Source organism: Tenrec ecaudatus, chromosome 10, assembly GCF_050624435.1.
Source record: "Tenrec ecaudatus isolate mTenEca1 chromosome 10, mTenEca1.hap1, whole genome shotgun sequence".
Classification (NCBI taxonomy): domain Eukaryota; kingdom Metazoa; phylum Chordata; class Mammalia; order Afrosoricida; family Tenrecidae; genus Tenrec; species Tenrec ecaudatus.
The window spans coordinates 140,884,088-140,897,771 of NC_134539.1; the positions used below are offsets into that span (position 1 = coordinate 140,884,088).

A 13,684-nucleotide genomic window follows, 5' to 3' on the forward strand; every position below is an offset into this window, starting at 1 on the left:
AACGGGAAAGGTTCTGGACAGCCTTACCACAGCACTGGAGGGGGGTGATGAATGACAGAAAGTGTGCTCTTCCCTAAAGTCAGCCCTCTGGTTTTCCGGGGCTCCTCATGCGCTGGACAGAGGAGGCCTGGGCAGCCCTGCCCCCAACTCCTCCCAAGTCCTCTCTGCTTTTCCAGAGGAAGTTGAAGGACGTCTTCTGAGATGGGTGGAGGGGACGGTAAAGCCAAGCAGGGCCTCATCCTTGAGTATGAAGGGCAGGGGTAGGGGGTGGGGGATCACGAGTAACTTATTTTTGTCTCCCACTGCCCGTTTGTAATTTATACTGCGGGGAAAGTCGACTGCCCAGGATGCACGTGCCAGCTGACGCTGGGTTTTTGTGTTTGTTTGTTATCACTCCTAGGTAATCAAAAGTACGTTAGTCTCCACGGGTCGGGTCGCAAAACACAGCCTGGAAGTGCCCATTAGAACGTCCTGTCACGTGGAGCACTTGAAGCTCCAGCTCCCTCTAGGCTGGAGCAGTGGGGGAGGGCAGAGGGAGCAGGCAAGCTCTGAGCTGGGTTCCCTCTCTCTGCACTGTAGATGTTATTTACAGTGGACTCTCTCTGTAGATGTTGTTTACAGTGGACTCTGTCTCCTGGGAACGCTGTTGAATCCCTGACTCTTCCTTCCACTCCTGCACCATCTCAAATTCATCTCCCCTGGAGCTCTCACCGCCCCACACTGTATTCCGGCCAAAATTTACTCCCTGCTCAGTCCCTGGAGGACCCTGCTGAGGTTGGCTGGCTCCCTCTTAGATAAGATGTAAAGTGCCCCCAGATTCTCCCTCACCCGGGTCACAGATCCGGCCCATACAAAACTTGCCGATATTCTTTGCCCAAACAAATTCTGGGCTGGTGACTCCTGCTCAACCGCCATCTTTCATCCTCTGGTTTTCCTGGGTGGGATTCTGACTTCCTTCTCCCAAGCCCCCTCTCCTAGGGGACATGCACCCCCAGGCGGCGCCTTGGAACCTTTGTGCTGGGTTTGAGATAGGAAGTGGCCATTCCCTAAACCCAGCTTGAGAGGACACAGCACACGGTCACTCTCTTCGAAGCACCGTGCCCCTGCCCACCCTCAGTGAGCTCGAGGTTTTAGAGCTGGGCCCCAGCGGCTTACTTTGACTGTGCTTTGGCCTCTCACTGAAACGTCCAGGTTCACAATGTGGCCCCTGCAGAGACGCTCACCCATGCAGGTGAGCCTGGTGCCCTCCTGGTTCCCCATAAAATACCCTTCAGGGACATAGAGAGGCCTGTGACAGGATCAGGCCACTGGTGCACAAAGCCAGGCGATGGTTCCTCTGGGCACCTCCTTTGTTGCGTCTGCGGGGAGAAGGGAGTTAGATGCCGCAGACTCCCTCTTATGACTCATGACCGGGAGGTTTCGGCTCTGCATTGGCATGGGAAAGCAGGGTCCTCTGCCCCAGTGCTGTGACCCAGCAGTGACATTCTCCCGGAAGGCCGCCGTGCCTTCTGTTCTGAAGAGCCCGTGGCCGTTTAACTAGACTTGCCGCGCTGAGCCTCTCTTCAGTGGTTTTGCCAGAAACAAACTCAAACCCAGTCTGCCCTCGGCGCTGTGCCTCCAGGCTCAGCACTGCTGTCACACGGCGGTGCGTGAAGCTGTCCCCGCGGACACCTTCAGCTGGCCCTTCTCTTGACTGGCCACGGTTGCCTGCAGCTGGCTGGATGTTTATGAGGCCAAGACGTGGCTGTCAGGAATCCCAGGAATTTTCTTTTCCTGAATCCCTCCTCTTTTCTTTTCCTGAATCCCTCCTCTTCCCGATGGGCTTGTGCTGTCCAGGGGTGGTACCTTCTGGTTTCTGCTTTCCATGGAGAAGGTGCCTCAGCACAGCTCTGGACATAAGACTGGTGGTGCATTCGATAGCATCTCTTAGAGGCGGTAACATGCTCTGTCTTCGTCCATCGGGGAGTCTTGATTCATCCGGTGTCCTGGGACCATTACATGTCAATGGGTGACCAACTTGTGTCCTAAACTCTTTCTTCTGGATGACTGTTTTCACTGTCCAATAGCAATAGTTGGACTTTTCCTGATGCAGAAATCAATGTTCTAGGTTGATTTACTTAATCAACTATTGTTGTGGTCAGTCTTCTTTGTTTGGGGAGCTCAAGATGACACCCCCTAAACTGTTGCCTTCCCTCCAGCCAGGTAGCATATATTCTGGGATAATGGGGTCCAAAGGATTTATCCAGTAGTTTAGACAAAAGAAACCCAACAGCTTTGAAGTATCTACCATATGCTAGGCACTTAGCTAAACATGTTCCCACAAATTATCTTCCTGGCCTACACCACCTTCCTACAAGATGAATTGGTAATATCCCCTGGGGGTACCAGATGAAGGAATGTAGGTTCAGAGAGGTAAAGTCAATGATGCAGACTTGATGTCAGCCTGGTCTGCCAAAATCCACGCATCATCCTTCCCTGAGCCTGCCTGCCCCACTGAGCACCATAGCTTGGACTGGAGACAGAGCCCCTTGGCAATGACTCAACCACAAACTGCTGCTTTGACTGCACCCACCCTGGTCATCATTGTTGACCTTTGACCCAGGGCCCTGGGCTCATTGTTGAGAAGCTCTTGCCCACTAGGTCAAAGTCACTTGTAAAGCATTTGACTTCCAAGTGTTTTCTTTCGTAAACTTTTTTTTTGTTTCTATCAACATCCCCAACAATATTCAGCAAAGCCAGAGCGATGTGCAGGACCTGGGTACTTTCAAGATGTGCCTTACATAACGGTTTCAGGGGAACCACCAGACAGAGAGCTTTGTGTCTAGCAAACAATAACTACTTTGGCTTTTGTCTTTTTCATTTGTGGATGCATAAACCAGCTGAAGAAGCCGGCATTGGAGATACCCCCAACCTGGAAGACCAAGCTGCCGGACACGTGACCCAAGGTCAGTGGACTAGAATTGCTTACCGCGACTTGGAGACTGGGAAGGAGGGAGAGAGGAACACTCAGCTGGGCTCTGCCCTGAAAAGGGATTTGGGGGCTCCCATCTAATTCACAGGGACATGTGCCAGAGATTTTAGGAGGCCCATGCTTAACAAAAGTAGCTTCTTAGAGCTAGAAAGAAGCCTAGCATTTTTCTTCTAGAACCATCTCTAAGTCTTTCCTAAGGGGGTTGGTGCCCTCGGAGGAGCCTGGGAGTTGAGAACCCATGTCCAGCAGGGGAGCAGGCCTGTCTGATGAGGCCTCGCTGGCCTGTCCCAGGAGCAAGGTCTCGGACAGCTCACCACCCGGCCTTTTCTTGGGAACCTTTTCCTGGGTCACCTTCAACCCTCATAAGATTTTTCTTCTCAGAGATCAAAATTGTTCTGGTCAGGAAGAGCAGTTTTCTAAAATCACTCATTCCAGACATTTTAAGACACCTAATGGAAACATCTGCAGATCCCTCCTCTTTGGAGGCGGGGCCATTGATAGAGATGCAGTATGGGCTGGGTTTGCTTTCCCTCCTTTGCTGGGGAAATGACCATGCGCGTCAAATGTATAATGTAGAAGCCCCCAGACCAAGAAACAGCTGGGAAGACGTTCTTTTCTGCAGAACAAGACAGCTTTTTGGTGCCTCCACTGGTGCGGTCTGGTAGTCCTGTTAGCACAGAGGTTTCGCACTCGACTCCTACCAGAGAGTTTGATGGTTCAAACCCACTATGCTGCTCTGTGGGAGAAAGACCGGGAGATCATCCTTCCAAGAAAACCCTAAGGGTCAGTTCTACGCTGTCACCTGGGGTTGTTTTGAGCCAGAGTCGACTCAATGGCTCTCACCAATATCAGCCTGAAGAGGCGTCTCTAGAGGGTTTTATGAGGCTGGACTACCTGCTCCTGATCCCAGAGGGGCTGCGACTCCACGGTCAGCAGATGTTTCTCACCTCACATGGCCTGGAAAGACATGCTCTGTCCTTAAGCTGATAAGGAGCTTCAACGTAGATTAGACAGGATGTTAGGATGTTGTTGCTGTTATTCTTGTTGTTAGGTGCCGTCGAGTTGGGTCCGACTCACAGGGGCCTGATGTACAACACAAGGAAACACTGCCCGGGTCTCACGTCACCCTCACAATTGTTCTTATGTCTGAGCCCATTGTTGCAGCCACTGTCAATTCGTCTTGTCGAGGGCCTTTCTCTTTTTCCCTGCCTGGTCACTTTACCAAGCACGATGCCTTTCTCCAGGGACTGGTCTCTCCTGGCAGGATGTCCAAAGCACGTGAGATGGAGTCTCGCCATCCTTGTCTCTAAGGAGCATTTAGTCCGTACTTCTTCCAAGACAGATTTGTTTGCTCTTTTGGCAGTCCATGGCACTTTCAATATTCTTCTCCAGCGCCGTAAGTCAAATGCCCCCGTTCTTCTTTGGTCTTCCTTATTCAGTGTCTGACTTCACATGCATAAGAATCGATCGAAAATACCCTGGCTGCGATCAGGTGCAGCTCAGTCCTCAGAGCAACCTCCTTGCTTTACAGCACTTTCGAGAGGCGGGACCGGACTGGAGAATGGGTGAAGCCCATCCACTAAAACCCACTGCTACCGAGTCAGTCTGGGCATGTAGCGGCCACATATAGGGTTCCCAAGGTTCGAAACCTTTCCAGGAGCAAACAGCCTCATCTTTCTCCTTCAGAGTACCCGGTGGGTTCCAACTGCTGACCCTGAGATTCACAGCCAAACCCGGGCTGTTGAATAAGTAGCATTCTGATGCTTGATTCTTCTTGGCCATGCTTTTCGACTTAGGTAAAACTGGAGGCACCATGGTTAGGTGCTCCACTGCTAACCAAAGGTCCACAGTTCAAAGCCACTAGCTATTCCACAGGACAAACACGTGGCTGCCGCTTCCTCCTGAGAAGATGACGGTCGATCGGGTGGTTCGGCTGTGTCCTTTAGGGTCCCTGTGCATCGGCATCAATTCGAATTCGATGTCAGTGAGTTTTTGTTTGGTTTGGTTTTGGCATTCAGCACCTAGGACAGAAACACATTTCCGGGAGAAGCTGCAGTATTCTGAGAATAAAATATGCAAGACTCTCAGTGATGCAAAGGGTCACCTAGTTGACGAACTGAAATATTAAGGATCTGGGATCCATCTAGGGGTTAAATTGGGGGCCGTGGGGCAGCCTGGTAATCAGCATTCAAAAATTGGCATCGAAAATCCAACAGAACAGGTTCTGCTCTGACACGGTTGCCATGTATCAGAAGCAACTCAATCGCCATTGTCTTTTTTTTTTTAAGATACAGAAAAGACTTTTCCCACCTCGGATAGTACACCAAGGGTTCAGACCTTTCTTTTCCAAGTGTCACCTGGACCAGGTTCTCTGAGGGAGCAGGGGTACCGTTTATCTAGACCCTGAAGGTCATCCTGCTGTGTTTGCCCAGACCCAGGGTTACTTTGGTTGCCGCCCCTCCCAGTGATCCCTATGGTGCTACTAATATTTGCCGAGCAGGTCCCCTTATCCTTGGGACTGGGCCGACTGTTCTCCCAGCCTGGCTGCTTCCCCATGGAGTGTAGTTGCAATCAGTCATCTTAGGTTCCTCATTGATCACCACACACTATACAATCATATATTAATGACTTTATAAGGTAGGTTTATGTTTTATATTTGGGGCCCTTATCTCTTTGTTAGGAGGCTTTATAAAAGTCTCTTAGTGTGTCAAAATATAGTAACATCTAGTCAAGAGCAATTTCTAGGATGCTCTGGGAGAAGAGACTTTTCTGGAAGGCCATGGGAACCTGGATTTCTCTACGATCTGATAACGAGCAGTTCCTGGGCCTCTAGTCTGTCGAGCTGGTTGGCTGATGGGCAGTCATGGCTCAGAGTCACCTGCTCGGCTTGTCTCCTTGCACTCTGGTCCCAAGACCACTGTGGTTGGAGCTAGTCTTCCCAGAGTCTGACCAGGCTTGCAGACCCTGAAAAAGCACTAGTTGACCCGTGCTGGATACCTTTATTGATCACTTGCTCTGAAGCAGGTACTTGGTGGATGCTAGAGTAAGCTCACAGCCTGGCACAAGGTGGGAGGAAGCAGAGCTGGGCTGGACCCCTTGGTCATGAGTCACCAGGTACCAAACAGACTGGGGGGAGAGAGGGACTGGTTCTCGCGTGAGCTGTGTGTGTGCACCCATGTACATACATGTGTGCAAATATGCACACCTTCCCCCATCTTCCTCCCTCCCATCACCAAGTCACTTTCTCTTTCAAAGCCCTCCGCCCATGGAGCCGGAGCTTTGTCTAGAGGAGAGCTGGGGAGCTGGGTGAGTTATTCTCTTAGGACTCAGCGGGATATTTGAAGAGCTGGAAGTTAAAAAAATAAAATAAAGTACAATTTTCAGGAAGAAGAAAAAGCATCATTCTCTTACCCTTGATGCACAAAGAAGAAGTCACATGGCTGAGGCAGACCCCAAAAATGTAGGCTCTCGATTAACACGGGTTAGTGTACAGTCACTTATGTGGCTTCATCTAGATTAAAGTCACAGGAGGCCCAAAGGGGCAGGCTATGCTATGCTATTTTCATTCAGAACCCTTGACCACCATGTGGTCTATCCTTAGGGCAAAAGGCTTGCCCTTATCAATGACCGGGATGAAGCCCATGGCCGACCTCTGTTCACAGAAACCTGTGGTAGATGTATCACAGACGTAAGGGTTCAACTCCTGGTGGTCAGACGTTTGCATTTTCCAAGTCTATCAGAACACGCAGTTAAGGCAGGGCTTGTGTGAGCACCCTCAGGTTCATGTGCCAGAAAGGCAGCACTGATTTCAGGAGCCGAAAGGGGACCCTTACCACACCCAAGCCAGACTCCCTCCCAGGGCCAGAACCACATCCCTGTTCCCAAGCCCCTGGAAAGATGTTTCTAAAGCCCTTGTGGATTAATCAAGAGAAAGACAAGGCTTTCTACCCCCCTAAAGAGTTATCCATAGGGGCAGTTCTACTCTGCCCCACCCAGTCTGCTGAGTGGGAATGGACTAATGACAGTGAGTTTGGTTTTGGTTGGAGTGGACTTAGGATGGCCAGCCCTGGCCTACGCTGGCATGCTCTGTGTCAACCAGAGCCCACCAGCAGGCAGAGGAATCTGCCCACCCAAGCAGGAGCCTCAGAGGGTACCAGATCCAAGACCCTCTTTACAGATAAGGCACCCACGCCCAGAAAGGGCAGGTGCTCATTCAGGACTACTGAGAGAGTGGGTGGTAGGACCACAAGGGCTTCCCTTCAATGTGGACAGCCCCCTGCAGGGGAACCCCGGTAGGGGAGCCCCCAGCGTGTGCCCCTTTTCTTCACCAGGTGGGCAGGTGACGCTGGCTGCCCACATTTACCGCTCTCATTTCACTCTTCAACAATGACCGAGTCCTTGCTAACCATGTGCCACCCCTGCCTCCTCAAACCCAGACGCCCACCAGAGGGAGGCGCCTGAGGGGCTGGGACCCCTGACCAGTACGCCTGGCGCTCAGGGTCAGCCCCGACCCAGCAGAGACGCTTCTGGGGCGGCCGCTCCTCTTGCTCAGCATCATCCCATCCGCCCAGCTTCCGCTCCAGCACACGGCTCCCCGGAACCCCTGCAAGCTTGGGGACAGCAACATGCGGCGCAGTGGACCCAGGAGCGTGTGGCCTGGAGGGGGCCCACCTCCGGAGATTTCCAGACGGAGCCTGAGGGCCCCGAGGTGACCCACGAAGGCCTTCGCCGTGAGCCATGGTCCCTGGACAGAGAGACCCCTGGTCCAGGAGTCCTGGGCTTGAGCCCGCAACTGGCTGCCCACATGCCTGGGGCCTCCATGGTGCCTGAAGGCCCCCGCGTGGCCCACCCGCCTGGCCTGGGGTCTGAGAACATTGGCAGAAGCCACCTGGAAGACCTGCCCACCATGGGGTCCCTTCTCATGGGCGGCCCGTGCAAAGAGAGGCCCGGGGGCCAAGAGCAGGTCGATGAAGACCGTGACATCGACGAGTCCTCGCCCCAGGACTCCCCGCAGCCACTGGCCGCCCACCCCACTGCCGGGCCACCTCCCCAGACCGTGCCCAGCCCGGCCAGCGGCCCCCCGGGCTTCCCAGCCGAGGGTGCCATCCCCCTCCCTGTCGGTTTCCTCCCCGAAGCGCCCACGGAGACCCGGCTCCCAGAGCCCGACGTGCCCAGCGCCGGGCTGGCGGCGGAGGGACACGAGGCCCCGGCCGAGTTCACGTTCCACGTGGAAATCAAAGCCAACGTGCAGGAAGCCCGGGAAGGCCCCGAGCTGGATTTGGAAGAAGCCGCCCGGCCACCGGCGAGCCCTGGAGAGGAGCCCGAAGCCCCAAGTCCCGCTGTGGAGGAGGACGCCCAAGAGACCCACCTTCCAGAACCTTCCCCAAAGCATCCTGCAGCTGGGCTGCAGGGGAGGCCGGTCAGCCGAGTACCTCAACTCAAAGGTCTGTGCGTTGAGCGCCCTCGCACGTCCCTGGGGACTTCCTGCGCCACCCAGGTCGCGGGCACCGCCACTGAGCTTCCAGCCCGTCCTTGGCTCCCACCGCTTCTGAGGGTCCCAGGACAGCGCTGCACCCACCGAGGACAGGGTGGCGCGGCTCCCCGCGGCGCCTTCTGGCAGCACGCGCACTCATGCTTGCCGGGCATTTGCATGACGCCAGCACCCCCACCCAGTGCTTCCCGCCTTCCTCCTCCATTATTCAGCACACTTGACCTGTCATCAGCCTACGCAGGCTGGGGGCCCACTCCACAGAGAGCACAGGCCTCCCCATGTTTGAGGGCTGATTCCTTGTTTAGAATCCTAATAGCTCTCCCAATGGCGTGTCATGGGCTCCACTTTGCAGATGGGGTAACTGAGGCTCAGAAGGAATGCTTGCAGAAAGGTCCCCGAGAGTTCGCCGAAGGGGCCAGATTTAGCCTGCACTGAAAGGCACTGCCTTCCTGTTTGCTGCGGTGCCTTCCAGAAGCTGCTGCAGGGTGCCCTGGGAGCACAGAGGAGCAGGGGTGTCCTGCCTGTTCCCTCCTGCTGCAGGTGACACACATTACAAGCATTTGGAAGTGACCCAGAGCCTAAGCTGAGCCTTTGGCTCATAACTCCCACCCCCGCATCACCGTGTCTTGTTACAGGCGAACCAGTGAAGCCAGTGGGACTCTGGTCCAAAGAAACTCCCTCCTCCCTGTGGCTCATGCCTCCTTCTCTCCCTGCGTGGGTGCTGGAGCGGTCTCTGCCCTTCCTGAGCCCCGATCCCCAAACCCCAGCTGCCCTCAGGGTCTGAAGAGGTGGGAGGGGGGTATCAGCACCTCCATGTCCAGTCACAGACGAGACCGTTTCCAGGAGAGACCTCATGGGCACTTTGTAGAATGCTTCGCAGGGCCCAGCATTTGATGCTACTGAGCAATCCACTGGTAACACTCGTTCAATATTAATTCGATTCTACTTGTCTAGAAACATTTTGAAATCTATATTTAAGAACTTTAATATTTTAACATAGTTTGCATTCCAGAATATTAGGGACACGTAATTGTAACTTAAACTAGAGTGTTTTCTGAAATTATGATGGTCTGTCCCAAACTGGCCCACTGCACGGAACCAGGTCGATCAGAGGGAAAGAGAGGTCCAAGGCCCAGGTCTGCACAAGGACACGCTAACAGACGTAACCAGGGCTTGCTGTGGCAGGATTTCTCAGAGGCTCTCATGCCCCGATGCCCCTTGGGAGGGCGGAGAGGGGCTCGTCACATTTATTTGAACCCCCCCACCACCACCTGCTAACCCCAAATTGGGAAATGCTGACCTTGTCGGATGCTTGACCCAGAGTCTTGGGTGGACTCGGGCATTGGTGTGTGAACAAATTCAACTGTTGCTGCTGGGTTGTGGGAACACTTCGGGGCTAGAGAAGGAGACAATGCTGGTCCATCTAGAAATCTCACGGCAAGCAGGCAGGGAGAAGAGCCCAGGGCTCAGGGCTCAGAGCCGCTGTTAGTCCCCTTTCAAGGTGCGCTAGTGACCCAACGCTTAAGAAATTGGCTACTAACCGAAAGGTTGGCAGTTTGAGTGCTCCCTCCTCCTGGTAACCCCTTGGGAGAGAAGACCGGGCACTTTGCTTTTGTAGAGACAACCATGTGTGGCCGATCTGGCACATGGGGTCACTGTGAGTCAGAATTGAGTCCTTATCTAGCGACCATCTCCTTCCAAGACCTGTCGTTGGGAAGACACGTCTGAGAGTAGGGGGCCAGTGGCTGAGGCCCAGGACCTGCAGGGCAGGAGAGTACAACCTAGCCACAGGACACGTAGATGTTCCAAGCTCACCTGTGCTGGGGGCAGATGGCCCGCAGAAGACCCAGGAAAGGTGAGCAGCAGGACCTCTGTCAAGCTGGCAGCATGGGCAGGGGACAGAGAGGTGGTCCCAGTCTGTCCCTAAGAGGCCTAGAGGGTATTGGCTGCCGGGGAGAGGAAAGGTGTCTGCCACCCTGACCCTTGGACAACAGCATGAGCCGGGGAGCCTGGAGGTTGGCTAGAGCCTGACTGGGCTTAGCCATCCCTGTCCTGGGCCTTGTGCAGTGGCCCTCTGAAAGTGGGGTTGCCCTCAGCTGCATGGACCACCCTGGCAGAGGTCAGGAGAAGCCGGCAGGTAGTGAGGCCTGCAGTGTGAGGGTGACTTCACCTGTCTCAGATAGCTCCTGGGCCTGAAACCGTTCCTCTTGTGTCCCTTCTGCATGTCCCCACCCTCGGCCAGCCTGCTCTCCCCTCTCACCAGGTTGCCCCGAGCAATACCCAGCTTGCTGTGTGGTACTGACCATGGGAGACCTAACATGTAAGCGGGGGAAAAAACAACCAGGCTTCCACCAAGCCCAAGAGCAACGCTGGACAATCACGCTGCACCGATCTCAGGAACGTGTGCAGCGCTCTGGCTACTGGGGGGCGGGCGGTGATGATGGGCCATAACACATGTTCTCATGTTCTGTTTCACCAGCTCGCATGGTCAGTAAAAGCAAAGATGGGACTGGAAGCGATGACAAAAGAGCAAAGGTAAGCCAGTGTCGCCAAGACACCCCGGTGCTGGCCAAGTTCACCGGGAACATCTGGGTTCGTCCTCACGCATCATACGTGTGGGGCACTTGTCACTAAAGTGCACCCACCATTCTGAAGTGTTTTGTATTTGTGTTGCAAGCTTTAAAAAAAAAAAGTCGAGCATGTATCCATGTGGATCCTTGTTCCAGGTAAGGGCACCCAGCAGAGTCATGAATTCGTGCTCCTTAATGCCATTTTACTGTCATTGTTGACATGAGACTTTCATCCTACATGTACGGATGTTTGGATTTTCTGTAATAAGGCTTGGGTTGTGTACATCTGACACTTCCCGAGAGAGAGCTAGGTTCTGTAATATGTATCCATGTGATCTGGGAGGCATAGGAAATACCATCTCATGAGGGGGTTGAGGAAACGTAGAGCAAGGAAGTTCTCTCCAACCTGAGCAGAATGTTCCAGAAAAGTCCTTAGAAAAGAGTGCGCCATGAGGTTGGCCATGAAGGGAATGCAAGTGAGAATCAGCGACGCAGGAATGGGGGACCAGTCACGGGGAGGGACGCCATGACACAGACCTGGAAATATGAGTGGCCAAAGCACATTCTAGAACTGAGCGGATTGGCTTGGTGGACGTGGAGTTCCACTTGGAAGGATGGATGTTAGAGGCGAGGAAACTTGATACGCAGCTTAAGTGGGGAGTTGAGAAATGACGGCTCACCCATCTGGAGATGGCGCCCAGGAGGTGGTGGAGATGCGCCTGGTCGGCTTTCAGAACCAGCCCAGGGAACCGTGGCCAAGGCTGCCACCTGCCCCTAGACCACACTCACAACCAGGCCTCTGAGGTCATTCCCTCCCTGGTGACTGAATCTAGAAAACGCTCCCGTAGAGTTGTTTTTTCCCAGGAAAATCCCACGCTGGCCTCAAGTGAAGACCTATTTTCCTTAAGGATAACTCGGATTTTCCCCACATAAATTCTGCCTGAAACGTTTGGGCTTTAGCAAATCCTGGATCCCTGAATGTGTTTCCAAGGCAGGTGGGAGCTGGGCACAGTGGGGTGGGCGTGGTGTTCAGGGCTGCTGCCTGAAGCGTTCTGCTGTGAACAAGTCTGGCTCAGCTACCCTAGGCCCTCAGTGAGGCAGCTGAGGGCCCTGCCGAGACCTCTGCCCTGGAGAGTTGGAGGGGGTCGCAGGAGCTTCTGGTCAGCCATAATGGTTGAGAGGTACTACCTGCCTCCTTCATGCGTCGATTCCCTCATTCAGTACACACAGGCCAGGTGTTGCTCATAGGCTAGTCAAGGGGCAAGTTGACCGTAAACCTCAGCCAGCCCACCCCACACCTCATCGTCCTTGTCACCAGCCTGTCTCTCCCTCACTCACCACTGCCCATCCCTGGGGTTCTTCTCACCAGGCAGGGCCACAGAGAGGCCCTCGCCGCTTCAGCCGGGACCCCAAGGGGCAGTGGGGAACCAAGTGTGTGCTGTCTAGTAATGTTTCCAGTCTGCTCTGCAAGGGCTCCCTCCCCGGATCGTCGCTAGTCTTAGCCTCTCTGCTTTAGTTCCCGGAGGTGGGGCCCTGCCCTCTCCGGCCCACTCTTCTCCAGGAGGGCCAGGGCCCCATCAATGTCTTCCAGAGCAGTTGGTTCCAACCACAGGTGTCAACCGCCACCCACCGTGTCCTTTCTGTGAGCCTCTGAGGCCTCCAGCCCTACCCACGCTGTTGCCTTTCATGGACCGTAGATTCAGGAGTTAACATTGGATTGACATCAGAGTTGGATTTCACAGGATGGATTCAGATGAGCTTTATTTTAGACTTTCATCAGAAAGAAAGAAAGGAGAGAAAGTGTGTGTGTGTGTGTGTGTGTGTGTGTGTGTGTGTGTGTGAGAGAGAGAGAGAGAGAGAGAGAGAGAGAGAGAGAGAGATATTTGGTGCCAGGCACAGCACTGACTTTTGCAGTTCTGATTCTGTCACGGTGGAAGAGGGCCAGGTGAGCAGGCTCACGTAAACTCTCCTCACTTGGAACAGAGCAGAAATCAGGGTACTCCTGGCCCAGCACACATTGGAGTGTCTTCTCCATCGACTTGTTGGGTGTGCACCGCCTGGACACCAGTGGTCCTCAAAGAAGGGGTGCCAGATGATCCGGTGAGCTAGCCAGAGGACATAGTAGAACTTTGACCCCTGGCTCCTCCCCTTAGCAAGTTCCAGCCAAATGCCCATCATCTCTCAGCACAGAGATCTGAGGATTGAACCGACACCTACCTGCATGTCCAGCAGGTGGTGGTGTTGCTTCCTTGTTCTTCCTGATTAAGGGTGCCTGCTGCGAACACCCGGGAGCTAGATCACAGCTTTAAACCTTTACCTGCCTCGCTTACTTTTTAGTCACTGTCCTTTTTCAGTTTGTTCCCCTCCCTTATGTGCTGACTTTTATTTTGATTTTATTTATGTTTATGTTTAAGACATCCACACCTTGCTCCGCTAGAACCCTGAACAGTAGGCCTTGCCTTAGCCCCAAACGCCCCACTCCTGGTAGCTCAGCTCCTTTGATCAAACCCTCCAGCCCTGCCGAGTGCCCAGAGCCATCCTCCTCTCCTAAACACGTCTCATCTGTCACACCCCGAACTCGCAGCTCTGGAGCAAAGGAGCTGAAACGCAAGGTAAGGGCCCCACCTTTGAAAAGCACCCGGCAGCGCTCAG

The 13,684-nt window shown here is 54.0% G+C and overlaps 1 protein-coding gene across 2 annotated transcripts in view; it reads left to right on the forward strand.

Annotated features, from left to right (window-relative positions):
* MAPT (microtubule associated protein tau) overlaps window positions 1–13,684 on the forward strand; it is a 52,623-nt gene that overhangs the window by 11,020 nt on the left and 27,919 nt on the right. Inside the window, exons 4-7 of one of the 2 annotated variants that reach the window (XM_075559406.1) lie at window positions 2,880–2,945; window positions 7,651–8,415; window positions 10,942–10,997; window positions 13,447–13,644. In XM_075559406.1, the coding sequence (XP_075415521.1) occupies window positions 2,880–2,945; window positions 7,651–8,415; window positions 10,942–10,997; window positions 13,447–13,644 (1,085 nt within the window). The remainder of the gene's footprint in view (window positions 1–2,879; window positions 2,946–7,650; window positions 8,416–10,941; window positions 10,998–13,446; window positions 13,645–13,684) is intronic. The other variant, XM_075559405.1, reaches the window with a different exon arrangement.